General features: G+C 41.1%; 2 protein-coding genes across 2 annotated transcripts in view; one reads left to right on the top strand and one right to left on the bottom strand.

The window, feature by feature from the left end:
- Positions 1-4994, bottom strand: part of clstn2a (calsyntenin 2a) — a 162636-nt gene extending 157642 nt beyond the window's left edge. The window contains exon 1 of the mRNA XM_086270899.1: positions 4815-4994. Within this exon, the coding sequence (XP_086127025.1) occupies positions 4815-4887 (73 nt within the window). The 5' untranslated portion in view covers positions 4888-4994. The remainder of the gene's footprint in view (positions 1-4814) is intronic.
- A 2160-nt stretch (positions 4995-7154) lies between these two features.
- Positions 7155-17712, top strand: nmnat3 (nicotinamide nucleotide adenylyltransferase 3). The gene is made up of 5 exons (XM_086270862.1): positions 7155-7225; positions 10217-10362; positions 12554-12737; positions 14680-14741; positions 17013-17712. Exons 2-5 carry the CDS (start codon positions 10251-10253, stop codon positions 17426-17428), a joined length of 774 nt encoding a protein of 257 aa, XP_086126988.1. The 5' UTR covers positions 7155-7225; positions 10217-10250; the 3' UTR covers positions 17429-17712.
- Positions 17713-17799: the final 87 nt, after the last annotated feature.

Genomic DNA, 17799 nt, shown 5'->3' with positions numbered 1-17799 from the left:
TGGAATCATTTACCAGGAAATTCAAGTATTTTCTAATACATTTAATTTGTTATTGATTTCATCTTTACATCTGGGTTTTTCTGGGGGTACGGAGGATTAACAGTAAACAGTGAAAACGATCAATGTGGACACATCAAAGCAAATGATCGTGTTACCTTATTTGACATAAATTTGGATTTTATTGTTATTTTTCTGACCATTTGAGAAACGAAAATGCCTTTGGTGCTTGATGTAATTAAGTCCAAATTACTCAAACTGGTGCCTTTACTGAGGCCAACAAACAAATGAAGCCAATCTTGTGAAATGTGAGGTCCAAGTTGATTATATGTGTCATAAAGCCTCATATATTTCTTATTTCTAACATACGCTGAGAGGATAATGAAATAAAAATAAAAATGGATTATTGTTACAGTAGAAAATCCATCTGCACATTATTGTTCCTCTTTCATCTTTCACTCTGAGTCTCCTCTATAGCACCAGCTCAGTGGCTGCTAATTACTGTGTGTAAATAAAAAAATAAAGTGTTTGCTTCCTGTACTTTTTAAAGTACAGGAGTGTCTAGGTGTGTGAATGTGTGTGTCACTTCATTAGTAAAATAACAGGGGAAGAGTGCAGGAGGTTGTCTTTCAGAAGTCAGCATTGCATGCAATGTTTATCCTCCACATATTGAGCCGTGTTGACCAGAAAGCCCCACCGGGGCCATTGGACCAGCTGGTGTAATACTGGCATACACACAGTGCTAAGCACCAGCACTTCTCTCCCCTCACACCCGGACAAACACACACTGTTATCGCCGTGCATACATCATCCAATGGCAGCCCCTCCATTTCCCTCCTCTCCTCCACCTTACGCCTCATCAGACATATTATAATTAGCTGTGCTGAGTAATTAACACCCAAATTAGGACATTATTTGCATATCTACCCTCATTTGCATATACTCTCTGCAGGAGTCAGACCGAGCATTCCTTCACACGTTGGTGCTCAGGACATTTTTAAGTCAATACCTAACCGTTACTGCGCACAGCAAACATATTGTACCTTCTCATTTAGAAAACATGATTGCAAAGCAGAGAGGTGAAAAGTTGAGGGGAAAATAAAAGAGCAGAAGTCAAATCTGTGCAAGCTACAGGAAAGAGAGCAAATATAAATGGGACCGAGGAGGTGGCCAGTAATAGAGGTAGCCGGGATAGAGTGAGAATGCGACACACGCCAAATGAGAAAAGGCAAAGTAAGACAGAAAGAAGACTGCCTCTTCATTTATACATCTCACTTGAGCCCATAAACCTTTGGAATTGAATCCTGGCTATGAAAGAGAGAGAGAAAGAGCGAGGGAGCAGCGCTACCTCTGGAAATCATAACGAAGGCTGCTCAAGCATGGAAAAAAGAAGCGAGGAGGAGAATGACGAAACACTTCTCTCTCTCTATGACATTTGCCCTCTGAATCGCATCAGCTCAGCGGAGCAGAACAGCGAAGAGTGATACAGAGTCAAAGGAAGAAAGAGAGAGGCTGGCAGAGAAAACACAACCGGGAAGAAACAGGGGGAATTAAAGGGAATAGAGGGAATAGAATGGGCATGAATGACAGTAAAGAGGAAAAGAGCGACAGGATGGGCAGAGCACTTCCCGCTAGTCATTGTTTCACCAGTCGTTGCACAGAAGAGGAAAACCTGAGTTATGCTTCTGCGTTCCACATCGCTTTCACGATTTATGTTCTGGCGGGGATAATGCAGCTGGATGGCTCTGTTGAAAAGACACCCATAAATCTGGTCTTGTTTTCAATTTCTTCCTGCCGTTCTCTCCCTCTCTCTCTCTCCCAGCACCCTTCAGATTCTCTTGGCGCTCGTCTGCTCTGGTCTATTCTCCCCGACTTCTTATGTAAAGGTATTCAGCTGAAAGCCTTTGTTTCATGTATATAATGTGTTCTGCTGAGCTTGTGAAGCTTGTAAATACAAAGAAGCTGCACAGACGCACAAGAATGCAAAAGAAAAATCGCTCTTTGTCTGTTTAAACAACAAGCAAACATCCAACCAGCACTCTCAGGCCCTGATCTATTCTTTTTCAAAACGGTACTTCACAATACAACGCCTTGTCAAGTGTTAGGACATCGCATTGACATTTAGAGACCATTTTTAAAGGCATTTCAGATGTTGCATTAAATGTTTAGTAGACAATATTTGGCCTTCAGTTACTGTGCACTGCATTGAGGTCGGGCAATATTACTGTGATTGTCAAAGATTCATATTTTAATACCAAACATGTGCCGCTATAACTTATGATAACAGCGACTGGAGCAGGCAAGAAACTGAACTGAGAAAAATGCCAAGCCCCGGTGGGAATGTGGGACTCTTAAAAGAGAAAAATGGGAATATTTTGCTAGAAGGTCTAATGATACAGATGAGTCAGCCAAAGAGCGGTATAGAGCAGTGCACAATAAAACTGAGATATGCTATACCTATATTAGCTAGCCAAAGGATGATATATTACTTTCTGGTTCTACACTTGAATAGCTTTTTTTTTTTTTTTTTATAAATGCATGTTCATGGTTTCTTTGCTGGGACCAAAGTCAGATGATGAGCTGGAACTGTTACTGAAAGTATACGTAGAGGACAGATTTTCAGTGCTTGGAAAGAAAATATCATGACATTTTAAAGCTGTATGGGGAATATTATCCACTGCCAGAAAAAACATGGCAATGTGGAAAAAATACCCAGACAAAAAGAAAAAAAATACAGATATTTGCTTCATCTTTCAAAACCTCTTAGTTTCTGCAAATCCAGGCTAAAACCAAATCCGGGAGCGTTTTCTTTGTGTTGTGTCATAAGCATTTTCAAAACTTCCACCAGGTATAAACTTACACTATGTACACAAAAACACTGGGCCACCTACACATTGCCCCTCCAGGAGTTTTTGTGCTGATATTAATGCCAGAGGAGGTTTGTAACTCTGTAGTTATTGAGTCAGCAGAGCGTTGGAGACTTTTACAGATTCTGCTCCTTAGCACTTGATGATCTTGCACTGTAACTTTCCATTGTTTGCCATTTCATTGCTGAGTTGCTGTTGAGTTTCTGTGGTTCCTAAACTTTGCAATAATACCACTAACAGCTGCTTGTGGAATATCTAGAGGGAAGAGATATCACAAACTAACTTGTTTTAACATTGGGCTCTTATCAAACTTAATGAGCTCTTTAGGACAACCCATTCTTTCACAATTTGATGAGAAATTTGATGTATGTGATTTTCCACACCTGCAGCAAAGGGACTGAAAACACCTGAATTCAAAGACTAAGAGCTTTTCTCCAAATAATGTAGCAAAAGCTACACGGGTTGATATTAAAATGTATTTGTATGGGCATTCCCTAAGATAAAATTTACTGATTATAGATTCTTGCTCGCACGAGTGTCTGTTCCATTGTCTACTTTGCATTGAAGATTTGTTGGCAGAAGTGTGCAATAAAGTGATATGAACTGCTGACACTTCACTTCCCAAAGGTTCAAGATTGTGTGACAACAACTCCTTTCAAACCTTTTACTTTTTTTCCTCACATGCATTTGTGAAATTATGGTGTTAAAGCATGAAAAAAAGAAAAGAGAGCTACGACCCAAGCATGCACTGCATAGTCACCACTGACTGACGGATTTACTATATACGTAGCAATCAAAGCCAAGTTCACACATTTTATACTCACCTTTGAAAACTTAATGAGTCTTTGAAGTCTCTACAGAAAACAGTCAATTCTCTCAACTTAATCTAAACCTAGTTAGCGTTCCCTCTGGCTCCAGGCCATATGGAGGTCTTTTATAAACAAGAAAAATAATGATAATGTTTGGTTGAGCGCAGACAGCCAGTCAGCCCAGCACTCTCACTCCAGAGACCCAATTAATACAACTGTAAACCAATGCTGCCCTTCATAGGCAACAACAGCCAGAACTGTGTGTGTGTGTGTGCGTGTGCGTGTGTGTGTGTGTGTGTGTGTGTGTGTGTGTGTGTGTGTGAGAGAGAGAGAGAGAGAGAGAGAGAGAGAGAGGGAGAGAGCCGGAGAAAGAGAGATGGAGAAAGATGTGAGTATCACAGGGTGAAGACGTGATGGAATACAGCATCCCAACCATGGCTGCCCTCCCTGAGCACAGAAATCATCTTCAGATCACTGGCCAACCAACCAATCATGACCAAAAACATAACTGCCATAAATGTCATGTTTGTCCTGCATTTCAAAGGCATCCAGGCCAAGTACAGTTGTTGAGAACAGAGGAGGTTATGTGAAGACCAGTTCAACAGCATGCAAACACCTGTAAAATGTAACTGAAGTCATGTCTGATACAACACAATAATAAACATTTTTTAGATTAAATGTTCTTTTAGAATGAAAATTTGAATGAATGTTAAGGCTTTCTTTGTACAAAAACACACATTTGAAGAGTTATAAAAGCAAACGATTAGGCAAATTCATTAGCCATAAATTAAAATTATCATAAGTGACCCCCTGATGCTAACGTTGTGGTTTCATGTAAACACATTTCTCTTTTAAATTACTCAACGCTGGAAACTTCCAATTAACTGAACACCTGCCACAGTAACTGACAGCCAAGACAGGAAACCTCAGCTAACCACTGGCCAATAATTCATAAGAAAAAAATCATTTAAATGCAGCTTAACTTCAAGACAGCTTAACCTGACTGCGAAGTTCTTCGACGGACGGCTGTCGCTCGCATTGCAAACTTGTGCAACTCAAACGCAAAAAAGAGGGCAAAGATTTTCGAAACCAAGTTTTTTTTCTCACGCTTTCTAATTTTTTTTTTCCTTTTTGTTCCTACCTTTTCCACCGAGCGCGCAGGAGTGGCCCCAGATAAGCCAAAACAGCAGAAATGGGACCCCGAGTGTGTGCATGTTTGTCGAGCCGTGAAGGAGATGTCTCTGCGTCCTGTCCTCTTCCAAATATCCTCGCTCACCTCCCGAGCGCGTGGATGTTCTCAGCTGGCCGGCCGCGCGACAGATAGTCGGCAGGTCGAGAGACAGTCAGTGTTAATGTAAGCAAAGAGGGAGAGAGAGGCTGGCGTTTAAATAGCGTCAACGCACCAACACTTCCGGGAGTTTCTTTTCAAAATAGAATAAAGCAACCGACTGTAAAGGTTGAAGCATTTCAAATACTACAACAGCATTGTAATTACATGGAGTAGAAATTCTTTTTTAGACAACATTTCCTTTATTGCACGGATCTAAAAATAGATTTGCGAAAATTTTGAAAAATTGCACGCTTTTATGTTGAAAAAAAAACCCAGTTTGGCTTTTATTTGACAAACTTGACAAAACAAAATGTTTCTCAGAGAGAAGGAGCAGGAGATGTGAAGGGAGGGATGCAGGGAGGATCTGTCTGAGAAGAGTGTCAATGTGTTAGTATTTTAGTGTCAAGACGGGGTGAGGATTGATAATGAAACCCCTGGACCAATCTGCCAGTGACTAATACAATGTAAATGTAACATCATGTTTCCAGGCTCACTGGAGTGTCAGTTGCCACACCTTGCTGCTGACCATTTAAGTGTTTAGATTAGTGAGCAACCACGAGCATCTTTGAGTGAGGTCATTAGCAGTTACCCTCCCTTAATCATCTCAGTTATCTTAGATATGCTACATCTGGGAAATGTATGTTAATTAAGAAGTAAAGTGCATTTTCTTATAGCTATAATCGAATGAAGCAGCTGCCACAGTGAGATGTTTTTCCAGCTGTATCCTCCTAACAAGAGCCTCTGAAGAGCACAGCTATACTCCCCCTCACAGATTTGAGTCTTTCACTTTCCACCCCGTGGCAGAATCACTGGTTTTCTGCGAGGACCACATGTTCTTCAATTACACCCCCCCCCCCCCCCCCCCCCCCACACACACACACACACACACATATATTCCTGCTTCCTCTTCTGCTGGGTGTGGGTGTGTGTTCTGGGGATTAGAGGGAGCAAGAGAGAGAAGGCAGACCTCAGGAGAGTTAAGAGGATAACAAAGACAGAAAACACACGCATACAAGTCCAAGAAGGGCCACATTTACATGCACATGCGATTACTTACACACACATGCTCCTGACTGGCTGTTTCCATGGCTAATGGGAGCTAAGTCACAGCGGAGCAGTGACAAGGGGGAAGATGGTGTGCAGGCTGTCTTTCTAATTGCAGTGAAGCCATCAGGTCAGCAATTATTTAGTATAGGGAAAGGGAGAAAATCACTGTGGCATCACTAAAAGACTGCTTCTTGTGTTATTGACAAATACTCATTTTAATCTTAATGTTTCAAACAAAGTAGGTTGGATTAATTTCCTTTTTTCCCGTTTATGAGCAGTCATGGCATAATCTAGCAGTGATAAACTGTTCAATAGTTTATCAACAGTTTATCACTGCTAGATTATTCATGTAACTGAAAGAAAACAGTTTCATTCATTAGGGGACTGGATTCTCACTGCGATATCTTAATTTTTACCTCAAACAGCAATAAATATAAGATCAGTGATAACTTCCATCCATTTGTGTGAACACGAACACATCTGAAAGCCTCCATTGTTGGTTTTAACTGACACACACTGCTCCCTATATGAAACTGGTGCAGTTGTCCCCACAGGAAAGGGCTTGCTCTATTTTTATAGTGATATATAACAATGGCTCGCTAAATGCCATGTCACTTCTTTGAAAGCTTACATTCTTTTAAAGTTATTCTCGTACCTCCGCTACAAAGCAGAGTTATTGGAAAAGGGATTTGTGGCCATTTTTGTAATCAGTTGCAGGTTGCTCTACAGACAGTCAGTTAGTGTTGTACAGTGCTCTCCCCTTTCATCTGACAAGCAGTTTACAACAATAGAATGAAAGGTTACCTGGAGCTCATAGGTGTTTGATGCTGCACTGCTGTAAAGGTCAGCTTCTAATTGTAAGGTGTTCTGGGAAGATGCCGTCATTGCCCACAGATGCAGCAGCACTGAGCGCAAAAAAAGTAACACTGCTCTTTAATGTGCATCTAATAAATGAAAAGGCACCGTTATTACGTTTAATTACAAAGACTTGTTAACAACTTGCACGTACTTCAGTACCACGGAGAGCTCCGTCGCTGTAACCTTCATCCACCAGGGGTCGCACTTCAGCCAGGTTTTATCTGCGGAACCTTCAAACAAGCGCCTCTCCAAACACGGGAAGGGGGGAGTGGTATCAGTGTGACACACTCGCCAAATGTCAACAATGTGAAAAGAAGGTAATGAAACGAACTATCGCTACTGCCTTTAATCACTGTGTGGATTGTATCACGCCTGCTTGACTGTGCTCTGTTTTAACTGATTAATCGCGTTACGCCTGGTTTATTAGTCCGCTAAGCTGGCGACTGTTAGCTGCCTGCTCAATGTCAAGGTGGACTGTCACAGCTTCCTCAAATGTTGATGGCGTTTTGACTTACTTCATTAACTTCATTATGTTACAATCTACGACATATACGTTATTCTGCCTTAAAAACATCATTAGAAACTTAGATTTAAAAAGGGGCGTATTTTGCCTTGCCAGTAGATGTGAGTTGTAGAGTATTCACAGAAAAACACACTTTAGGGTTGGAGTGAGCGTGTGAGATCCTGCTTGCATAGCTTTATTTAAAGTTGATATTGTAGAAATGCGTGCAAGTGTACTAACTGTGAAAATGAATTTGCCAGATGACCTAGAAGAGTCTGATTACTCTGTCAGAGTGAGGCAGGGTGTAGTAAGTGTCCACATCCAAACTAAAAGCTTTCTGCAAAGAGGAAGTTGTTTCAAAAGCTTCTTTTTCTTTCAACATGGTTGTTGTTCATACGCAAAATTACAATTACTGGTTAAATACATCCATTTATATGGTGCACGTTTAACTAAACGTATCTAAACAAGCTAAACAATCCCTGACATGTCTTAATATAAGCGCAGTAAGGAGAGAACATTTAGAAGAATTGAACATGATTTAGTGAAATAGAGAAATAATTTTGTTTCGCCATTAATTTGCAATTAGAATCAGGTGACCCAGCATGGCAGAAAATAATCCTAGCAGGACACGATTTAGGATAGGACACACCGGATGTGTAGATGCTGGTTGTGGTGAAGATGAGGATGAAGGCTTGGCTGAGTGTCTGAGTGACTTGGGTGAGGTGAGGATGGGTATGAGGTAGGTCGCGTGGAAGTGATGTAAAGAATAGAAGAGCAGCCGAGCACCTAGGAAAGCAGGCAGATGAGTGATTACGGAGCTCATTGCACAGGCTGTACTGTAGTTATAAAATATAAAGTTTATATTGTTTTACAGAAAAAAATGTTTGTTTTTTAAACCATCGACACACTATTTTAAAAACAGGCATTTGTATAGTAGATAGTGGAAAAATAAAACACAGGATGTGCCTCAACCTCCTGTGTTTGCATTTTGTATCCCCTACTGCCTCATTTGGCGTCCTCATTGGTGCCCTCCTGGGTACACACAGACCACAGAAGAGGAGAGTGAGAAGAGCAGATGAAGCTAAGACTTTTCTTGGAAGTGAGGGACTGGCTGATAAGTGACGTTGAGCATTTCTGGTTACCTGTGTTTAGCGAGTTTCCATGGAGAGGAATTTTTCTTCTATGTCCCTGCTTGGATACGCAGCGCCTGAGACCGTACTACCTCAGGAGGATTCATCCAGACTGCTGCTGTTTGGCCTTTTCTGGTTTGCACTGAACTGGAGATTGTTATTCATGGATTTATTTGGATTACTGTAATTCATTGTTCACTTGTACTCAAGTCACACTGTTGCTGAACAGCTGTACTGTACCCCATTAAATTCAGAGTATATTTTAAGATTCTGGTTCTGACTTTTAGAGCTCTTCCTGGACAAGCACCAGCTCGCATCAGTAAACATTTACACCCATTCATCCCCAGTGGGTCCCTGAGGTCATGTGATTAGGGCCTAGTTGTTGTGCATCATACAAGGCTGAAAACTAAATGAGATGGAGATTTTGCTACAGTGGCCCCCTAGACAATAGAAATCTTTCCCTCTGACCTGATCTATGGACTCAGTGATCGCCTTCAAGAAACTACTAAAAACTCATCTTTTTAGACTTGCTTTTTTATTTTTATGTATTTTTTTGATCTTTGATCTTTGTCGCAAAAGATGATACAGATAATACATTCTACTGACTTGCTTACTAAAAGTAAAAAATCCACACTCTACTTCACATCTTCAAGCCGTCCTGTGAACAGCTGCTGGAGGCTTTGGCCACCGGGCCTTATGTTTGAAATCTCTGGGCTCAGGAAATCTGTGATTCTAAATTAGGTGTAGATGTGAATGTGAGCGTATCCCTGAAACAAACTGGCAGCCTGTCGAGGCTCCAACCCAACCCTGAATTGGGTAAGCAAAAAAAACAAAAAAAGGATTTTAGTGTTATCACTGACGGTGCGTTTTTGTGTAGGCACAGATAGAGTGGTGCATACCTTTGTGGTATCAGGCAAGCCCAAAATCCAGAAGGATTGCTATTTGCTTCTATGCTGCCAACAACTGTGGCCAGAGGCATTTTGTTGTCTTTGTACATTCATCCTACTCATGTAAGCGCTTCAAACACTCAATCAAGGATAGAGTCATTACTCTTTTCATTGTCAAAGGTTGAGTTCAGTATGACCTCATAAAACCATTTTTTGACCTTTTACTTAAGAATTAATTTCCTAATTATGAGCAATTTCACACAGATGCCTATTAGAATGAAATCCCAAACTAATAACATTTTAGATCTAAATGTTGAGATAAACTACTCACTGAACTTTGGTCAAGAAAGTTAATTTAAAGTGAAATAAATGTTGGCTGGATTCCTGGCAGAGTGAGTGGTGAGTTGGCTGAGCAGTGGCTGGTGTTAATTTCCCTTTGGGCTCTTTACACACACAAACACGGACAGTAAAACAAAACTGCACTGTAGCTGTTTACTTCGTCCGGTGCTCAGCCTCAGAAAAACACCGCATCCTTTATTCTTTTCGGTGTTTCTGGAAGTGGATTTGGTGTCCCATTGACAAATTGTTAGAAGATCGGAACCTGAGTTTATTTTTTTCTTCTCTGGGGTTAGACTGTGCTCATCTGTGTGTGTGGTGTTAATCTCTTTTTATATTACATGCAGAGGTTTCCAGAAGAGGACTGTTTCTCATTGCTGTCTTCCTTGAATCTCGTCGTCTTCTGTCCCATCACGTGACTCTGGCTAATACTCTGTTTCACTTTCCTCTAAGGTTCTTTGACTGCGGTGTGAGAGGTTAAACCAAGATGGCCGCCCGCCGTGTCCCACTAGTCTTGTTAGCCTGCGGCTCGTTTAATCCAATCACCAACCAGCACATGAGGCTGTTCGAGCTGGCCAGAGACCACATGCACAGCACAGGTCAGATACAGACAACGCTACATCCCCGTATCATTTGTGTATCGCTGTATCGTTTGACTTTAAAGAAAACCAGCCTCTGTAAGATCTCCTCCATAAAGCCCACTGATTAATAGACTTTGTAGTTACAACTAATCAAGCAATGAGTAATAGTTATCCAGCCTCTCTGAAGGACTTTCAAAGTTTTTCTTTGGACACTGACTGCTTTTTCACTCACTCAGTCCAGTCCCTGTACCTGCCCAATTTCAGAGGAATGTTTTTTGATTGTTAAACCTCTTCACCCAAGAGCCACCCACTCACGTGCCTTTAGGTACGTTGTTAATAGCCTGTTGCAAAACAGATCATTTGTTTTCATTTTCTTAACTGATTCTACAAAGAATGCCAAATGTAACTGTTAGACAGACCTAAAATACTATGTTTGCAACAAGGTGGTTCCCAAAAGAGCAAGTAGCTGTAAAGTTGGCATATGGTGTGTATGGTGTCCTTAAGAAATATGAGGAAACTGGACAAGTGGAGCCCAGACCCACACATGTCAGGCCTAAAAACTACAGCAGATGAACAGTATCTGAAAATCGTGTCCTTAAGGAATAAGTATAGCAGGACCTGAGAGATGCACCTGACCCTTCAGTTGATCCATCTACTGTTCATGATAAAGCCCCATCAGAAATGGTCTCAGCAGAAGGGTGACTGTCAAAAAGTAAAAATTGATGGAATTATAAACATCTGGATAGCGTCTAATTGGCGACCGCTTTGTTTCTTTTTCCCAAAAATCACCGGCAAATCAGTAAAAGCATACCTGCATAGAGAAACACGTTGGAACACTATCAGTCATGGATTGGCCTCCCCAGAGCCCGGACCTCAAGGTTACTGAAGCAGTGTGGGATCATCTTGACAGAAAACAGAGCAAAAGTCAGTCAGAATCCAAAGAATAGCTTATAGTTCTTCGGGAAACCAGGAGAACTATTCCTGAAGACTGCTTAAAGAAATTGCAAAGAAACCTGCCTAAGAGAGTTCAGGCTGTGTTGAAGAATAAAAGTGTTCATACGAAACATTGACTCTGAAGCTCATCAGACTTGTACCAACTGTTTGTGCCTAATATGCTGCATTTCCATGTATAATCTATGTATTTCAATAAATCCCTGAAACAATTTCCTAGCAAAATATAAAGGAATGAGGGGTGGCTCAAGACTTTTGCACAGTACTATATATATGTGATGTATTACAACCCAACTATGCCACTTTTCAGAGCTCTTTAAACTAGCTCATTGTTTATCACTTGTGGCCTTTAAATCTACTGTTTGATTGAGTGTCGCCCTGTCATTTGTCTTGTTCCTTGCCGCCGTGGCAACCAATCCCTGATAAAACTCCCTACGACCTTTCTAGCGCTAAAGAGCAGACATGCAAACTTTAAGACTAGCTGGAGAAGAGAGAGCTGAATACCTATGTCAAGTTGCCATAAACACAACTCCAAACGAATGCTAATGTGCTCTGTGTCTGCCGCAAGCAAAATTAGGCTCTTTTTTTGTTCCAGCAGGCAATGGAGGTCTTTTGCCCCCTAGTGGCCAAAAAAAAAAATCAATTGCTGCATCTTTTAAGACCCCAGTATGAAGAATCCCATACAATCATACAAACAATGCTAATATATGGCCGTCTCCGTGATTTGGAGGCTCTTGTGTGGAAAACGCTTAGTCACCCTAAGCTTTATGTTCTGATCTGCTCTGCCACACAATCCCAGCTTCAGCAGACACAGCGTCCTTATATAAATTCAGGACATTTACATCGTAAAGATGCTCTGAACACAGTGCAGCATTTCAACATGCAGGAACATTAATGCTCTTACAGTTTTCCCTTCGACCCCCTTACCTATAAGGCATCAGCTGACTAGCTTGAGGTTGACATTCAGAAATCACAGTAGACGTTTTTCCTCCTGTGTCTGATTGTTTCCAACTTTGTCAGCTAAATAAACACACCTTTTTCTAAAATTGATGACATAGTATGATTTGAGACACCTTGTCACGATCACCCACCTTTCTCACTCCGTTATAAAGAGATTAATTGTCTTATTTGTCCTCAAATGTGAGATCTGATGAACCATTAATTGTATCAACGCCACTATCTCTGTTATACATGACAGCTGCATTTCTTTTTCGCTGTCGTGACCCAGTTAAACTCTGTTAATCTTCTCTCCCCTCAGGCCAGTACCAAGTGGTGGGTGGCATTGTGTCCCCAGTGAGTGACAGCTATGGAAAGCAAGGCCTAGTACTGGCTAAGCATCGTGTTGCTATGGCAGAGCTGGCGCTTCAGAGCTCCAACTGGGTCACAGTTGATGAATGGGAGAGCCAGCAGCCAGACTGGACGGAGACAGTGGTCACTATGAGGTATAAACCATCTTTACTGCTGGAGATTAGTTTTAAAATAAAATTTAAAAAAATCTTGCGATATTGTGCAAGAAAGTGAATGGTTGAAACAGTTTTTCTTTCTCTTTCCTGTCACCCTTTATGAACACACCTCACAGACAATTACATGCACAGTCAGTAAGTCCCTGGCAATTCGATGGTTAATCAGAAACATTGAACTGGTTGAAACATTGTGTTGTGTATTTCCAGTCAAATAATATATCTCCTGTCATAATAACTGCATTCTATAGCTAGAGAGTCTCATATCATGTCATATGTATGATTTTTTTTTTTTTAATGTGCAAGAAGATCAGATCATCCTAGTCTTACCAGCAGAGTTCGCAGGGATCCACTGTCCTTTGCTGCCCCTCTGTGAGCCCTTTATCATGCAAGCTTGTGCTGTTTATGTAAGAGTGCCACCAGGTTTCCTGCCTAATTTATGGTTTTAGTCTCTTGGGGGCTGCTAGACTAGACTGGATCCATATCAGGTCTGTTTTTTTTCATGGGGTGAAATTAGGACCACGGGCTGTTAAATTCATTGGCCAACTGGGAACGGTTTAGTGGCAAAAGGCTGCCTGAGCGATGAATATGTTTGAAGAGAGGTGCTGCACTGAGCGAAAGGATAGGAAAGAGGCCCCACTGAGTATTTGCTCGCTCACTAACACACAAGTTAACTGGACAGAATTTTCATATTTATTTGACCCAAGAGAACCATCCATCCATCCATCCATCTGTTCTTTTCTGCTTATCCAATTTAGGATGGGGGAGGGGGGGTGGCGTTAGCCTACCGTAGGTGTGAGCAACTTCTTGACCAGGATTGAGGCTGGTCATCCAAACCAGTTTCATCTTATCTGATGGTGACAGTCCAGATCTTTTCCCAGACTTTGGCAAAGTGCTGTTCCACCTAAATAACTTGTACTTGGGTACAGTTGTTTGAACTGATGCTCTTGAATCTACATTTATGTAGAAATGACTCCTAGAGACCTTCTCAACTTGTGTAAATCTACAACTCTCTTTCATCAATCTTCACTGAATTCATTGGAATTTCCAATTGTTCTGAGTATTGGTTAATCAAATTAGTAAATTAATTAGTTAATCAATAAATCCCATTATGTTTGTAACTAGAAACCAGTTTTAGTCAATTGTGATGACCAACGAGAAGTTAATAGCCCTTGTCAAGTTAATAGACACTGCAAAGCCTTTATTAAATGTATGTATATATTTGAGCCTGTGTGTATAATTTTGACTTTTTGTAGACTAGAGAAAATTCAGAGTTGTGGACCCAGTTCTTGTGTTTTTTAAGTCATTAAAGAAGTATGGTGTACAATCGTTCCACCCTGGTAAAAGAACAGTTCAGAGGAATTATTAAAAGCTCCAAATTACCATGAAATTCATGCCCACAATGAGTGGATAGTAACTTCTGACCACACCTGACACTTATACGCACACGCCCAGTTGTGTCTCATTCTTGCTGTAAGCCATGTTTGCTGATCAAGCCATGAAGTGGACTGTTGTCATGAGTCTGTGAGCAGGCCACGTCACACATTATTCAACGCACACACACACGCACACACTTTTACATACAGAACAACTTTAAGAAGCTTTGAAAACAGTGAAGGTTTTCATCTCTTTTAAAGGCTTTTCTATAAGTCGTGGCTATTTTTCCTTTTTCTAATCACTTCAGTAAAGCTTTATTGACATGTTTAGACTGAACAGTGGATTACCTCAGCACATGCATGAACAGTAAGTTACTGCACAAAGCAGGAATGATGCACTGCACATGATCAAAACAACAGAAAAACTGAGGACAAAGAGGAAATGGTTGGATTCACAAACACAAATGAAAGAAAACTGCATGTATTACCACATAACTGTTTAAAAAACAAAGTATCAGTATCTTTTCTTTTTTTCCTTTGGTTGTCAGGTATCATTACAGGCGTATTCTGAAGGAGTATGAGCGGAGCGTGGGAATGCACAACAACTCGAGTAAGAGTCTCTTTTTGTTCAGCTTAGAAACTCTTGACTACAGAGTGTTATCAGGATTTTTAGAGGTATTTATATGATGTTTTTATTATCACAAAACATGCACATTTTAAAGACAGCCGCAGAAAATGAAATCTTGTCCCTTTATGGCTCCTCACTCTACAGTGAAAATAGCATGAGAAAAAGCTGTTTTTATGGGCCAGCATGGCTGCCCAAGTCAAGTATGTGGTACGACTCTTGTTTGTGCTGTTGTTGGTCAGTCAACCAGCTGCAGAGAAGAGCAGGTGCACAGTCGAGGTCTTGGAGGACTGCACAGGAGCGCATCTCAGATCTCTTCCCCCCTCTTTCCGACTGAAATCTTGTGTGTGGACTAACACATTTGTGGGACCATAAAACCAACATAACGTGTTCCCCGTAGGTTGAGCATGCAACCTCTTCAACCTCTGGTAGACTACTTTCAGTTCCAATACATTTGCATGGGTCACCTGGTGGGAGGCAGCCTGTTCTCCAGACAGTGAGGTCCCATTTGGACTAAGTGTTGTCACTCTCAGACAGACAGTCAAGCATTTGCATATAATTACCACGTAATTTAGTCTACATCAATGAGTACGACTTGTCTGCAACACTCTTCGCAATAGGGGACTCGATTTGATGGTTGTATTGTGGTTATTTTCCTATGTCATTTTGCAGTTAGATTGCCATCGGGCAGCAACTGGGGAGGGGTTCAGATCGATTAAGTCCTTGCATGTGAGAAAGCTACTATTGCTCCTTCATTCAAGACTTTTCTAAATGAATTTGTGTTTAATTTGATTTTTTGTGTATGCGGATTGGTGATTTTTGGCGATTTATCACAGTTAACTGCCAAATTGTCAAAATAGATTGCATCTAATTGTGAACTTGGGCCCATCCAGTTACAAACGGATAGCAGTCTTATTGCTGTTTTATTGCCGTCTTGACGAACCAAAGTTGCTTTGAAAGATGGCAGTAGACTGTGAGTAGTTGCAGACCTGGTCCTCGTCTTCAGGGCAACCAAGATCACAAGTTCATTGCACCTAACTGCAATAAATCTGGCCATGCTGCATTCTCCCACTACTGTTTTCACTAGTGTTGCTGTAGTATTAATGATTCGTAGACTCTTCCACCGTCAGCTCAAAGTGAAACTTGTAGTATTTTTGAAGAGTGAAACATTCATGTCAGCCCTCTGCGTCAGCTGGGCTTTGTGTTCTTCTGTTAAACAGGAAGATGTTGAATTTTTTATTGTCAGTCTGTTAGTATGCTGACTTTGCTTAGAAATGGAGATAGATAGATAGATAGATAGATAGATAGATAGATAGATAGATAGATAGATAGATAGATAGATCTTATAAATGAAAGCTAGCCAATTAGAATTCTTAGCCCATTTTCATAGATTAACTTTGATTTATAACGGTGCATTTACAGGGATGCCTTCTGGGGTTTACTGCTTTTGCACACCGCTTTATATAAAGATGACACATTTTGTGAGAAACAAAAAATAAAAATGAACACAGAAACTCGTGATATCTAATAGAAAAAAAGCCTGCTGCTTCAGTCTCCTTTTTATTGCAGTTTATCGGGGTTATGTAAACCTTCTAAGTTTTTAATGTGAAAGCTGAATTCCTAGAATAATTAGTCTTGTTATAATTTTCTTAAGCCTCGAGCGATATGAATATCTAAGTTGTGTAATTTGTGGAACAAGTCCGTTTTAGTCATGTTGTGCATTTTATTTGCCCTGTCCAGGTGCAAAATGTTCACTTTCTTTTTCTTTGATATTCACATCACTGGTGCCTTCAATTTTTACATTTTGCTTCCTATTAGTGTGTGGACTCTTCGAGGAGGCAGTTCAGTAAAGTACTTTTTTTTTTTTCTTTTTTTAAGCTTGGTTGTGGACTAGGCAGTTGGCAGGAACCCACTGAACTCTGTCCCTGTATTCAAAAAGAGGAGCACATGAGGATTGTGTCACTCTTTGCTGTTGTGATTGCTCAGAAAGAGGACTGGCATATCCAGCTGCAGGACAACATGTTACCAATAGTGCTGGAAGATGATTAAAATTGTGTAGATGGATATAAAAACAATGAATTTGGAGGGGTTGAAATAGACCCTTGCATATTTTAAGCCATCTCTGGAGGGAAAATAAACTAAGTTTGTTATATTTGTCACACCGTGTTTTATCGTTGTTTTTGTTTTATCATTAAAAACTGGTTAGAAAGTGTGTAAATAGTCATCTTCTCTGTTTTATTCTGCCACCCCACTCAGATCTGTCTCCCCAGCTGAAGCTTCTGTGTGGTGCAGATTTCCTAGACACCTTCAAGATCCCCGGCTTGTGGCGGGACGACCACGTCGAGGAGCTGGTCGGGCATTTTGGCCTCGTCTGCGTCAGTCGAGGGGAGCTGCAGCCCGAGCGGGCCGTGCACGAGTCGGACCTGCTGTCCTACCGCAGCCACAACATTTTCCACGTGAGGGAGTGGGTGAAGAACGAGACGAGCGCCACGGAGGTCCGCCGGGCACTGAGACGGGGTCTGAGTGTGAAGTACTTGCTTCCAGACTCTGTGATAGAATATATTCACCGGCACAACCTTTACACAGAAGACAGCGAGATGAGAAATAAGAGCGCGGTGCTGAGGCCGCTCGTTAAGCAGGCACAAGAGCCGGTAAAGAGTCTAGACGACTGATGGAGCCCTCGAAGGGTGAATTCACTCACAGATGAGTGCTTGTCTTCAGGGAATGGAAGCTCTGTTGGCCTAAGTGTGTTTTCCAGGCATCACTTTAACTTTTTTTCTTTTTTTTAGTAAGAAGCATCCAAACACAGACATGGTGTTTTCAGAAGTGATGCAAATACTGAGCCACATCTTCATCCTACATTTTTTCCTAGAGATTTTTCACCATTCAGTGTTTTTACTCATTGGACTTGATGGCAGTTCTATTCATTCAAATAAATGTTTTTTGTATTCCCTCATGACTATTTTATTTTTCTATGCTTTCGTCGGCCCAAGTCCCACAAACACACACGCGACAAAAAAAGGCTGTAAAATGACTGCTGGGG

Source organism: Aulonocara sp. 'chitande type north' Nkhata Bay, linkage group LG18 (genome assembly GCF_057382095.1).
Source record: "Aulonocara sp. 'chitande type north' Nkhata Bay isolate Kocher_YH1m ecotype deep benthic linkage group LG18, A_spYH_male_GT1.1, whole genome shotgun sequence".
Lineage (NCBI taxonomy): Eukaryota > Metazoa > Chordata > Actinopteri > Cichliformes > Cichlidae > Aulonocara > Aulonocara sp. 'chitande type north' Nkhata Bay.
The sequence above is the reverse complement of the archived record's forward strand: the minus strand, read 5'-3'. Positions and strand labels throughout refer to the sequence as shown.

Bases quoted from the DNA above. Each gene is read 5' to 3' on its own strand.
- nmnat3 (XM_086270862.1), top strand. From the start codon at position 10,251: ATGGCCGCCCGCCGTGTCCCACTAGTCTTGTTAGCCTGCGGCTCGTTT. The intron at 10,363-12,553 runs GTCAGATACAGA...CTCTCCCCTCAG, and splicing joins AGACCACATGCACAGCACAG to GCCAGTACCAAGTGGTGGGT. The intron at 14,742-17,012 runs GTAAGAGTCTCT...CACCCCACTCAG, and splicing joins GGGAATGCACAACAACTCGA to ATCTGTCTCCCCAGCTGAAG.